The sequence below is a fragment of the Schistocerca nitens genome, chromosome 1 (assembly GCF_023898315.1).
Source record: "Schistocerca nitens isolate TAMUIC-IGC-003100 chromosome 1, iqSchNite1.1, whole genome shotgun sequence".
NCBI lineage: Eukaryota > Metazoa > Arthropoda > Insecta > Orthoptera > Acrididae > Schistocerca > Schistocerca nitens.
In genome coordinates this window covers 1,267,342,371-1,267,355,748 of record NC_064614.1, presented here as the reverse complement: position 1 = coordinate 1,267,355,748, position 13,378 = coordinate 1,267,342,371, and the positions used below count along the sequence as shown (strand labels likewise).

At 42.2% G+C, this 13,378-nt stretch overlaps 1 protein-coding gene across 1 annotated transcript in view; it reads right to left on the bottom strand.

Moving 5' to 3' along the window:
• LOC126239888 (esterase FE4-like) overlaps positions 1-13,378 on the bottom strand; it is a 72,674-nt gene that overhangs the window by 38,330 nt on the left and 20,966 nt on the right. The window contains exon 5 of the mRNA XM_049947893.1: positions 1,307-1,492. Within this exon, the coding sequence (XP_049803850.1) occupies positions 1,307-1,492 (186 nt within the window). The remainder of the gene's footprint in view (positions 1-1,306; positions 1,493-13,378) is intronic.

Genomic DNA, 13,378 nt, shown 5'->3' with positions numbered 1-13,378 from the left:
TGTGCTATACAGGTCCAAAACGATATAATCTAATGCTATAGTCTTTGTGGAGAACTCGCGATCATTGGGCGGAGAGTGAAGGATGTTCATCTACGTATGGAAACCCTCCAGCCCAGATTTCTATTCTGCAGAGATTCGTTGTGGTCTCCTGAAATAACACTACAAAAATTGATTCTGAGATAAGTTGACTTTTCGGTCAACCCCTTTATACAATGCCACGGACGCTAGACAGAGATGGGACGCTGGAGAATAACACCCGTCACTTCACCACACTACAATATGTGCTCAAAAGTATTTGGACACCTGTTAGTGGACACTAATAATACGGGGTGTGCCCACCGCTCGCCTTTATGACGGGTTGAACTCTGCTGGGGAGAACGTCAACGAGTTGTCTTAGTATCGGGTGATCAAAAAGTCAGTATAAATTTGAAAACTTAATAAACCACGGAATAGTGTAGACAGAGAGGTAAAAATTGACACACATGCTTGGAATGACATGGGGTTTTATTAGAACAAAAAAAAAAAAACAAATATTGCTAGACGCGTGAAAGATCTCTTGCGCGCGTCGTTTGGTGATGATCGTGTGCTCAGCCGCCACTTTCGTCATGCTTGGCCTCCCAGGTCCCCAGACCTCAGTCCGTGCGATTATTGGTTTTGGGGTTACCTGAAGTCGCAAGTGTATCGTGATCGACCGACATCTCCAGGGATGCTGAAAGACAACATCCGATGCCAATGCCTCACCATAACTCTGGACATGCATTACAGTGCTGTTCACAACATTATTCCTCGACTACAGCTATTGTTGAGGAATGATGGTGAACATATTGAGCATTTCCTGTAAAGAACGCCATCTTTGCTTTGTCTTACTTTGCTATGCTAATTATTGCTATTCTGATCAGATGAAGTGCCATCTGTCGAACATTTTTTGAACGTTTGTATTTTTTTTTGGTTCTAATAAAAACCCATGTCATTCCAAGCATGTGTCAATCTGTACCTGTCTCTGTATTGTTCCGGGATTTATTCAGTTTTCAAATTTACACTGACTTTTTGATCACCCGGTACATCTCAGGAAGTCACTGATTTAGTTTTAATAATGCAGTTGTAGTGTACTGCAACCTTAAGAATATGTTGCATTAATACAGTATCACTAATTTGGTAAACTTTATTCCTGTCTGTTCTTGCTTCATGGACTGGCGTCGTTGCCAAAGACAGAAATAGTTATATGTGGATTTTCAGTCATCCCTTGAAACCCATACTGTCGGTTAAAAAGACGGCAGATTAGATTAACGCAACAGAGTTGGATTACCTTTGCTCATGGGAGACAGGAGGTGGTACTGAACGGACGCGCTTCCGGCACTTCCACCGAGTATGGTAACCCGCTGTGGGTCGCCGCCGAACACCGCTATATTCCTTTGCACCCAGCGAAGGGCCTCTACTTGGTCCTTGAGACCCATGTTTCCAGGAACGACTTCATCACCAGTGCTTAAGAAACCTACGAAAAGAATACATCATTTTCATCGCACGTTGTAAAATATTTAGTTAAACATACATTGAATTCATGAGTAGGTAATATATGGTTAGTGAGAGTTATCAATTATTTAAGGTTTTTTTTGCCTTCATCAAACTGAACTGCGTTATTAAGAACCAATATATCCACATACCTGTGTGAAACGAAAATATTGCAACAGACTGTGTTTGTATCTGTTGGTGGATCTTATGTTGCATGATGTGATGAGAGCCATAAGTGCTTCTCTAACATGAATCAAGTAATTTTTAATATTTCATAAGTACATTCATTGTGACACATGTTGCCAAACATAGATATATTAACGTGTGATTCATATTTTGTACAAGCTATTGCCTGCAGCTGCACTTACTTATCAGTAGTTTTGTTATGACGTGTATTGGTGAGCATGTAAGCTGTTGCACGTGCAACAACGTCAGCTGCCCTCACATGTCTGCCTGTTCGCGTAAGCATAGCTGGTGGCGCATGCTGCCCGCTCACCCCAATGCACGATCATGTGGCACGTGCAGCGTCACTTGTGACCGCTTCCAAGGGGTGCGTGTACAGAGGAGCGTGGGTAGGACTGGGCATCTACGTATTGTGCTATTGAAGGAGCCATACAATATACAATGTGTACATTATGCAACAAATTTAATAATTTTTTAACATGGTTTGTGATTAAAAACAGATGTCCCCTCCGTACTTCGCCGTCTTAGGGGTCGATTTTTTTTTACGTTCTAAAATAACCTGTGTTCTTCTTCAGGTTTCAGGCTATCTCCATGCCAAATTTCATCGAGATCGGTCCAGTGGTGTAGTCATGAAAATGTAACAGACAGATCTAGTTTTGGTTTTGTAAAACTTCAAATAACTATATCTTTCTTTCTATGATTCAGTTTTGATGAAGTAAAACCTGCATGTTACCCCAATCTACGCACGAGTTTCCTGTGTAACTTTGGAGATTAGCGTGTTCAAACAGGCAGACAAGACAGTTTTAGATAAATCTTTAAATCATGATATCTTTTTTCGGATTAGATTTTGATGAAATAAAGCCTGTATGGTGCCCCAGGCTATGCTTAAGTTTCCTCATAAAAATTAGCCTAATAGTTTCGGCGATTAGCGTGTTCAGTCAAACAGACGACACAACAATTTTAGATAAAATTTTAAATCACGATATCTTTTGTTCGTGGTCCGATCTGGATTAAATAGGACTTATACGTTGCCCCAACCTAAGTTCAAGTTACCTGTGAAAACCCCGTGAAAATTAGTGTAGTACTTTCAGCGATTAGGGTGTTCAAACAGACTGACCGACACTACGGTGTTACAGTTTTACTACCGCTATAGATTGAGTGTAATGTATAGCAGAGTAATGAGAGTAATTACTATGCTAGAAATAAATATAGCTTTAATTTTCTTTGTGAGGATGATAGTAAGGGGCGTTTGGGGAGGAAAGGTCAATATTTTAAACAGTGAAAGTATAAGTAATTCTGAACAAAAAATGTTATATGAACATAGGTCCGCTCATGCTTCGTTAGGGAGGTATGGGTATTGAAAGGGACTTTAATTCTATAAAATTGAAGTGCACAACGTGAACGTATACGCAGTACAAGTGGACTGTAACGTGATTTTCTTGCAAACACTGCACGGGTACACGCCATGTTTACTCTATGCAACCTACCACACATTATGGTCACGTGACGTACGTAGTACAATCACTCCGTTGTTTGCGCAGTTGTGCCGTGTAAGCCGCAGTGTGTAGTGTATCGGCGACGGGTCCGTTAGCTGTGTAATGTATGATGTTAACTGTGTTCGTACAAGTTCTGCTAACAATACGCAGATACGGTGCATGTTTATAGCTTCTGCGACATTAGTGCTACCGCTGCAAGAGAAGACCGCTGTAAGAGAAGAATACCACAAGCCCTTTCCGACTCGACTATTACCTGATCACAGTGTGTTTACCAAAGTGTTCATCACTTTCCGTGCAACACGCTCTCTTCCAAGTAGACATTTTTCGTCCGAGCGCTCACGTCAACAAACTTTGCAAGGACAGGAAGAAATTATCGTAAGTGTTGAGCGAAATCCCAGTACGAGCATACGAAGAATGTCCCTGCTTATGAATGTTCCACAGACACGTGTACGGGAAACAATACATGCGGAAAACCTGTATCCATCTCGCATACAGCGTCTCCAAAATCTGCGCGTTGGCGACAATGCCCAACGACTTCAATTCTGTCACGGGGTGATTGAGAATAGTCATTTGCTTCCATACATACTGTTCTCTGACGAAGCCCAGTTTTCACTACATGGAATAAAAAACACCTCAGTAATCATCTACGGTCACTGGAAAATACACACGCTTCAGTGGATAGCAATTTCCAACTTCCTTTTGCCATAAATATTTAGCGTGGCATGATAGGTAACCTTTTGATAGGTCCATTTATTATCAATCAGCGATTGACGCAAGAGAGGCACCTGCATTTTTTTTACATTCGTTTGTGGAACTATTGGAAGATGTTCATTTAGCCAAGTGAACTGGAGTGTACTTTTAACATGACGGTGCCCCTGCACATGTTACCAACCGAACCACCCTAATCGCTGGATTGGCCGTGGCGGTGCTATTAACTGGTCTCCCAAGATCACCTGACCTTACACCTTCAGATTTGTGTTTGTGGGGTTGGATGAAATCAGAGGTGGACAAAGTGAAGGTAAATACACGAGATGAAGTGCTTCGTCGCCTCACGGACCCTGCGTAATTGATTAAGAACCAACCACAGGCAACTGAACAAGCAACGCAACATTTTATCGCTAGAGCGCAAAAGTGCATTGACGTTCATGCTAAGATATTCGAACCTGTTCTGTGAGCTGTACAACATCTGTATGATAAGTGTTAAAGTCGTTTGTAAATGTAACATTCATGTTGTAATGCATTATGTACTAAATGCAAAGTAAATAAACATTATGTACAAATGTGTAACATAATTTTACTTCTCTGTAACATTGTATTCAAGAAAATCACGTTACGGTCCAGTTATAATGGGTATACGTCCACGTTGTGCACATCAATTTTGTAGAATTAAAGTTCATTTCAATACCCATACCTTCCTAACGAAGCATTTGCTGACCTATGTTCACATAACATTTTTTGCTCAGAATTACTTACACTATCCCTGGATAAAATATTGGCCGTTCCTCCCCGAACATCCTGTATAGGTAGATAGATTTAGTTAGTGGGTGCTGGTAGTAGTAGATATGGATGGATAGTAAAGATACAGATAGAGTAGCATTTCTAGAAGAACATTCTGAAGTGGTGGAATACAAGCAATTAAGAATCTGGAGAAGCAAGATGGCGTGAGTGAACGGAAAAGAAGGGGTAATGAAGAATTATGTGTCGTTCAACAAAGAGCTGTGGCTACTATAGAGAAATATCTTGGATAACGTAAGGAAATTGCACATTCTTAAGTGTAACATAGTACTAGCGTATCTCGTTCCAAAAGCGGACAGGGATAACGGAGTAAGTGTTTGAGGTCGCTTTCATTTTGCAGATGAAAACAATCTGTGTACAACATGTAGCGCTGTTACTACTTTATTGGCATTACTAGCGTGTCTACCACAGTTATTGAAGAAGCCATAAAGAGCCTGGAGGCGCTAAGTCATCAACAAGCCAATTTCAGCAACAGGTCTGTTAACGCACTGCAAGGCAGGCCAAACCAAGTAGATGCAGCGGAAAGACGGTAGTCTTGCAGGTCAGGCCAACAAATGAGCTTCTAACTCGTAGTGGCCGAGCAATTCTAGGCGCTTCAGTCAGGAACCGCGTGACTGCTACGGTCGCAGGGTCGAATCCTGCCTCGGACATAGATGTGTGTGATGTCCTTAGGTTTAAGTCGTTCTAAGTCTGGGGGACTGATCGCATCAGATGTTAAGTCCCATAGTGCTTAGAGCCATTTGAACCATTTAACTCGTACAAATAAACATCAATTTTAGCAGAGGTATTCGTAATCCAGCAACACTTGATACAACGACAGGGCTAGGTTGGGCGCCGGATTGATAGGGTTAGCAAATAGTCACCACAATTGTGGGCCTCTGTCACCACCGGACCAACTTCTAACGCTAAGCCATCCTCCCAGGACTGGTTCAAATGGCTCTGAGCACTATGGGACTTAACATCTATGGTCATCAGTCCCATAGAACGTAGAACTACTTAAACCTAACTAACCTAAGGATATCACACAACACCCAGTCACCTCCCAGGACTTGGCGCCTTACTGGTGGGCCGCCCCAGGGTCACTCCACCAGGAGCCAGACTCCTGCCTTGAAAGGCAGCAGATCGAGACCAGGGCGGTACAGCCACCCTTCCTACTATGCCGCTGCAGACGTCCTGGCACGATACGCCTTCGCTCGCAGGGGCGAGTTTCACATCCGGAGGCTGCCATCCCTTGCGAGTACACAGTACAGTCACATTAATATGACCACCGGCTATATTTGACGTCAACGTGCAATTACGACTCACAGAAGGCATATGACAGCACAAACAGTGATGGATGTAGGAAGCGTGGGAGGGGAGGGGGGGTGGACGCGCAAAACTGCGCAGTATGTCTTCGTAATGAGGAAACAGAGCGATTATCTGCAGTCCGAAAGGGTATGATCACTGACTTTCGGGCCAAGGGTGGAAGTATTCCCGAAACGGCTAGATTTGTAAAGTGTTCGCGTGCTGCTGTGGTGAAAGTGTACTATGGATGAGAAAATGGCAGTATCCAAAACTGGTACTGAGGAAACTGGAGAAGCGCGGCCATTGATGATAGGGGTGAACGATTGTTGTGGAAACGGGTACGGGCGGATAGAGCAACCGACCACGCAGGTGAAACTCGGTGCTACCAGAAGTGTCTCCACCAGGGCCGTTCAGCGAACGTTGCTGCGTGTGGTCCTCCTCCGCAGGCGCCGGTTACCGCACCCATGCTGACTGCTGTTCATCGGTGATAAAGCACGGAATTTTGACAAAAACACCGTGACTGGACGTCCACTGAGTGGCGACAGGTTGCCTTTTCGGATGAATCATGTCTTATGCTCCATCAAACAGATGGCTGCTGTCGTGTACGACGTGAAACGTGTGAAAGCAAACGCCCTGCAGCAATCTCCGGAAGGGTCCAGGCTGGAGGGCCTTCCCTGGGTACTCTTGTCATTGTTGAAAGCATAAAGCATGAACACAAGTATCCGTCAATCCTCAGGGACCATGTTCATCCCTACATGCATGTTGGAATCTACCGGCAGGAGAGTTCAAGGTGTCACACAGCTCGCAGTGCACAGTGTGTTGTATCCACGGACCAAAAATGTTCAAATGTGTGTGAAATCTTATGGGACTTACTGCCAAGGACAAACACTCACACCCATGCCCGAGGGAGGACTCGAACCTCCGCCGGGATCAGCCGCTCAGTCCATGACTGCAGCGCCTAAGACCGCTCGGCTAATCCCGCGCGGCATCCACGGACCCAACCAACCAACCAACCAACCAACCAACCAACCAACTCGCGCACGCGCGCCCTGACCGTGACATCGCTGGCCACAGTTCCTGTCGCGGCCGTCGGCGTCTCAGGGCGTTACCGCCGACGGAAGAGGCCGCGCCACGTCTGAGCTCGGGACCGCAGCGCCCTCTGCCTTTTGCATATAAGGAGGAGCGCTGGCCCCGAGACGGACAGTCTATTGTCGATTGTCTATTGCTAGCCTTTCGTGGAGTTTATAGCGGAGCAGCTGCAGTGTGATATTTGCTATTGTATTCGACTAGGCTCAGTACACGGATTACTCTTGGATATTACTCGGACTTGTATTGCTGGTGCACGTTTCGTCAGAAATAAAGATAAGTTATCTCTTCATTCTAGCTGGCGCAATTCTTGTCATTAATTATTTTTCGGCCAACAGACATAGCTAAATCCTGGTCACTACCCACGCTTTATACAATTTGTGGTGGCTGCCCCAAAAGTACCGCCGAGGACCTTGGGTTTGGGAGCCGTCACAAAACAGTGGTTCGAAGAGCACCATGACAAGTTTATCTTACTCCCGTGGACACCAAACTCCTAGAATTTAAGAAGTGTAATTTTTTTAATATTACAAGTTGTGATTTAGTTGTAGTTCGATTGTAACCGATAATCTAATTTGGATCACTATGTGAAACTCTCTTCTGTCCTTTACATTTCTGCAATTATTACTTGTAATGTTAACTAACAATCACAATTTCATTGATACAGCTGGTTTTTACACTGAGTTCTGCGACGAACATTTCATGTGTAATATCTTCCCTAGAGTCTTTCAGCACTGAATACTGTTCCAGGAGACGATAGTTATTATATAACGATGTAAACTACAAACAGGTCCCAAAGAGGAAAAAGAAACATAGAAAACCCATAGTTTTCGTCCAGAAACACATCACTTGCACGTTACAAGTACAAAGGTTTAAGACACGGCAAACAACTATCCTGTGAGTCCTGGCTGAGAAAAGCGATACTAATTTTCTGCGAATGTGCTGTTTGTTTCGTAACCAACTAATTAACTTATAAAACCAATCCTAGTCATAGCGGACGAGAAAAAATCCGGTATGTAAAGTGACGCTCTGTTTGTACTTTAGTATTGTAGATTTCCTTCCTATTTCATTCACATATTTTAACACATGTCGTAAATATGCAATATCTTACTTTTCAAGCACACACCGTGACAGCCCTCATATTAGAGAATGGGCAGCAGTCAGGGATGGTACGTGCATTTAGGGTGTGGTAATATCGACAGGGACTCCATGTGCCATCCTTCTTTTTTACCAGATTCAGTAGTGATGTCCATAGGCCACCCAATCTGCGTGCGATGCCAGTTTGCATCTCTTCAAATTCTGTTTTTGCTAGCCGGCCGGTGTAGCCGAGCGGTTCTAGGCGCTTCAGTCTGGAGCCGCGCGACCGCTACGGTCGCAGGTTCGAATCCTGCCTCGGGCATGGATGTGTGTGATGTGCTTAGGTTACTTAGGTTTAACTACTGAATTCTAGGGGACTGATGACTTCAGACGTTAAGTCCCATAGTGCTCAGAGCCATTTGCCATTTTTTTGTTTTTGCTGCGGAAAAACTGTCGGATTCTAACCTCCAAGGCTGTTGAAACACTGGCTGTCCAGGTGTCGTATTCGTACGGTGCACGGTGCTATGCGGCATTTTTTATAGTTGGCCACCAGCTTCATGGCGGGTTGCTGGTGTAATCGAGATATGGGGTCGGTTGTTAGTCTTGGCAGCGCATCTGTGATCAATTCACTGCTCATCTGAACCTCCTGTACTGAGGTTTGTCTCCCAAACTTTGGTCATGAATAAAATCTGCTCCACACACCGTTTCAACGGCGTTCTTCAGGACGGTCTACTGACACTCAAGTCAACTATCACTTCACGGTTACCGAACGTTGTGATAGGTCAACTGTGCCGTAAGGTGGAGAGGAGTGGCTGCCATTACGCCCTCGCTCTGCCTGAATGTTAATGTACTTATGTCTGAACCCGAATCGATCAGACAGCAACGGTCTACTTTCTCGTCTTGTACACTGTAAGCAAACACGACTACTTTGCTGCGTGTGTGGTTGGGCTGTCGTTAATTACTCTCTCTTGATTAATCATGGTTATATGCATCATGTTGCTTTAACGGCCCGTTTCGTTTCCTTTATTTATAATTTGGCACTCCCATGGCCGCATGGGAGTTCGTGGCCAGGTGCGCATATTGCAGACCGCTGAGGCAGTTTGGGTAAGCGCACGGACCGTGAAGCTTGTGGCCTGCTCACCAAAACGCATGTGATACCAGCATGACTGGGTCGTGTTGCTTCACTTGTGCCATTTATCCGTCTGCTTTATTAGCCCAAGCATTGTGGAGAAGTGCTTGCAATAAGGTCGTATAGGAAATTAAATTCTAAGCAGAGTTTCTTTTCCATGTAACGCAATTCAAGATGGCGAAAATGGCCAAAAATCCACAAATTTTCAGAAAAAGTTTTTTCGAAATAAGCAAGAACTTATAGCTCCGGTCGGGAAATCTTAAATTAGAAAGTTGTAGGGGTTTAAAAAAAACCATCGCTTTCCTTTTTTAAGAGTCGATGTTTTCTTACGTTTCGAAATAGATCGAAAAAACCCTTACAAGTCGGTTTCGCTATAACCTGATAACATACACGTTCCCATACTTTCTATTTACTGTACGTATACTCCACAGTAAGTCAAAAACTAATTGTTTGAAAAATTAAAAAAAATATATTGTTGCTCGAGATACATCGAACTTTCTTTTTTAAAAAAGGCGCTGTGGATATTTGGATAGATCTTCCCAGCCGATGGCCGTACACTAATGGTATTAGGCTTATTTTCTTCGCAAAGGGTTGTGCCACCATCCTATCAAAAATTTTTACGATTTTATTAATTGCAAGGAGCAAAAAATTAGTTCCAAACACTTGCGCTTTTGTTGGGTGTGTTTTTTTAAGCTAATTATTTCAATTTTTATTTTATCAAAAGAATTCTTAATAAAAGAAATTCCTGCCATTTGATCACGGCACAGTGTTTTTCTACGACGTTCGGGAACCGACATAACTTCCATTTTTTAAAATAATATACTGGACGTAATTAACGTTTAACTGTGATGATGGAGGTTAATATTGAGAATTTCTATATTCGTGCTTGTTTTAACATACTTTTTTAAAAAATGTGGAAGAGGAAGAACAAGAAAATGTATCAGAAGACTACCCAGCAAAGTAAAGAAGGATTTCATCCGATAAATAATTTTATCTTATAGAACACATGTATAATGTCTGTATACATATTTTACAGACAATTATATTATTAAATATTTGCGTAAATAAATAAAGTTCCTTAAGTGTATGCTGATAGCCATGTCTCCGCAATATCCTTTCTTTCAGAACTGTTAGTTCTGCAAGGTTCGCGGGTGAGCTTCTGTAAAGTTTGGAAAGTAGGAGACGAGGTACTGCCGGAAGTAAAGCTGTGAGGACGGGGCGTGAGTAGTGCTTGGGTAGCTCTGATGGTAGAGCACTTGCCCGCAAAAGACATAAGTCCCGAGTTCGTGTATCGGTCCGGGGCACAGTTTTAATCTGCCAGGAAGTTTCTGTATTTATTTATTTTTGTACCCAAAATAATTGACTGAAGTAATGATGTAAGTGTTAAAGAAACCAGCAACAAGTATAACACAAGTATCATTAATGAAGCAAAAACATTTAAGGTGTTCCATCAAAACATTGTTGTAATAACACAAAATTAAATAAAAATTAAATATTTCCAGGACTATTTTGCTTGTACACCGAAAGTGACTGTAACATTCATGCTTGGATCGTCTAGGCACCCTGGAGTAAGCATAAAAGGATTTTTGTAAGTGGTTCAGAATCCGAGAGTATGTGACCGCGGCTGTTTGGCATGTTTCCACAGCGAGCGCCTGCCGATCCCCCCCTTCCGCCGCTTGCCCCAGCCCCAGATAAAGCAAAAATGTTCAAATGTTTGTGAGATCTTATGGGACTTAACTGCTAAGGTCATCATTCCCTAGGCTTACACACTACTTAACCTAAATTATCGTAAGGACAAACACACACACCCATGCCCGAGGGAGGACTCGAACCTCCGCCGGGACTAGCCGCACAGTCCATGTCTGCAGCGCCTTAGACCGCTCGGCCCAGATGAAGCACTCCGCGCTTGCACGCTTCACTCTACTACTCAAATACTTAAGCGCCCACTGCTTCACTCACGTTTGTGTAGTAGTTACATCAAAAATAGTTTTATAAGCATAGATTAGGCCTCCTGAAAAATTAATGTATTAATGGGCCATTTCTTTTTCTATGCAATTCTGACAAATTTGTCGTGCTGACTGTTAAATAACCTCCTTTCATTTAGTTCACAAGTTGCAACTCCTTATAAACTTTTCAAGCTAATTAAGGCTTCTAAAGCATGGTCTACTCCAAAAAGCAATTCTAGTACCTAAAATCCAAGGTTTATGTTAATCATGCCTCTTTCGTTCTTGTGGTTATATTTTCGTAGAAACTTTCATCCATAACACGTTCTTTACGTCTAGCTGAGAACTGAAATACCAGTTTGCGTGGGTTTAGCGTTTCTTAATATAAATAAATATTTTCTTAAGAATTGCCATCCACTATTTCACCCCATTGGGGGTTGAATTTCTAAAAACAATGAAACATGTACTTTTTTATTTCAAACAGAGACGGCAAATACAAATTTTGATAGATTTACCTTTGAAAAGGCTTTCATAATGAACGATTTCATAAAATTTTTCATTCCGTATTTCAGGTAGATGAATTCCTAAAAACACTGACAGACGTATTTTTATATTTCTAGCCTAGAAGTCAAATATCAATTTTCATAGGTATAGCTTTAAAAGTGCTTTAGTAGTTCTTTAATAATTTATTAAAAAAAATTCACCACTATTTTACCCCCTTAGAGGTTGAATTTCCAGAAATTCTGAAACAAGTGTTTTTTTTTGACAGAAAAAAATACTAATTTTCGTAGACCTAGTCTCTAAATTGTCTTAATAGCGTCGTATTTTTAAAAAGACTTTCATCCCCTTTTTCACCGCCTTAGGAGTGGAATTTCGAACAATCTCTTCTTAAGAGGAGTTGGAACGCCCTATCCCGACAATGGTAATTGTTATGACTTGGTTTCCCTGTATTTCAGGAACCGCTGTAGCCATTGACATGAAACTTTAGAAGGACGTTAAACTGTATGTTCTGAGTCTACTGAACTAGAATTATTGCATTACAGCCACTGGTTTCGGAAACACAATTTTTTAATTGCACAGTTAAAATTTTGGGTACTTTTTTGTACGTTATCCCAAATAATTTTATTTGTTTATAACTTTTGGTTCTTATTTTAGTTCAGCAGACTCAGGATATGGATGTTATTACTCCCTGAAAATTTGAATACTTGAGGTGGTTTCTGAGATTTAGTGAAAATTCAACAGGAAATGTAAATTTTCAGGAACGGCTTATAAAGTTTCAAACGACTGTAACTCACTTAATATATGTTTAATTTTTAATTTTTAGTCACTCAGGTGAACCCTGCACCATACTGTATATCATCCTCTGGTCTTTTTCCAAGGTTTTTCTTCTTTTCTTTTCTGGACTCTTCAGTGGCTAACTGTGCTGCATACTTTGCTTTCTCAATGCGAACCTTGTCCATCCGTTCAAGTTCTCTGATGCAGTTTGCTCCAGGATTAATTCCCATATGCTGTAGCACTTTCAATCTACCAATGTTGCCATCATTAAAAGCAATAACAGTATCACAGACCCCGCCCCCCGCCCCTCCCCACTTTAATGTCTTCATTCCAACAAAAACGATTTTTGGTAAGCGGGTGCATAGGGCTAAGATTATCGAACGACTCATTGGAATTTTGAGTCTGACCATGCAGACACTTCAGTAATTCAGGATTTGCCAGCTCTCCGTAAACAGGTTTTATGATATCCATGACTGCTGCTGGGATGGAATGTTTATGGCTGTATGAACTGTTTCAGTACTGGGCATTGCGGTAATTGCACCATGAATCAGGTCGATGAGGGCAAATGTGGTGTACTGGTTTTCATCAGTTGACAGTCTGTGGAAGAAGGTAGCCCATACTGACTGCTTCATTTTCAACAAATCCTCAGTATTATTTCTAATGGCCATCCCGTAATACTGCTGTAGTTCATCAATCATTTTGTCTGTCAGCCTGCCTCTTATGGTTTTACCATCATAAAGTTTCTTGCATGTCAAACTTTGTTTAAACTTCCTCAATCTGGTGCCTGTCCCTCTCTGGACATGAGCAACACATTCCAGTTTTGTAATAATCTTCTCAGCACAAGGCTGAGCGGCTACTACATTGTTATATACTTTTGGTCTCCA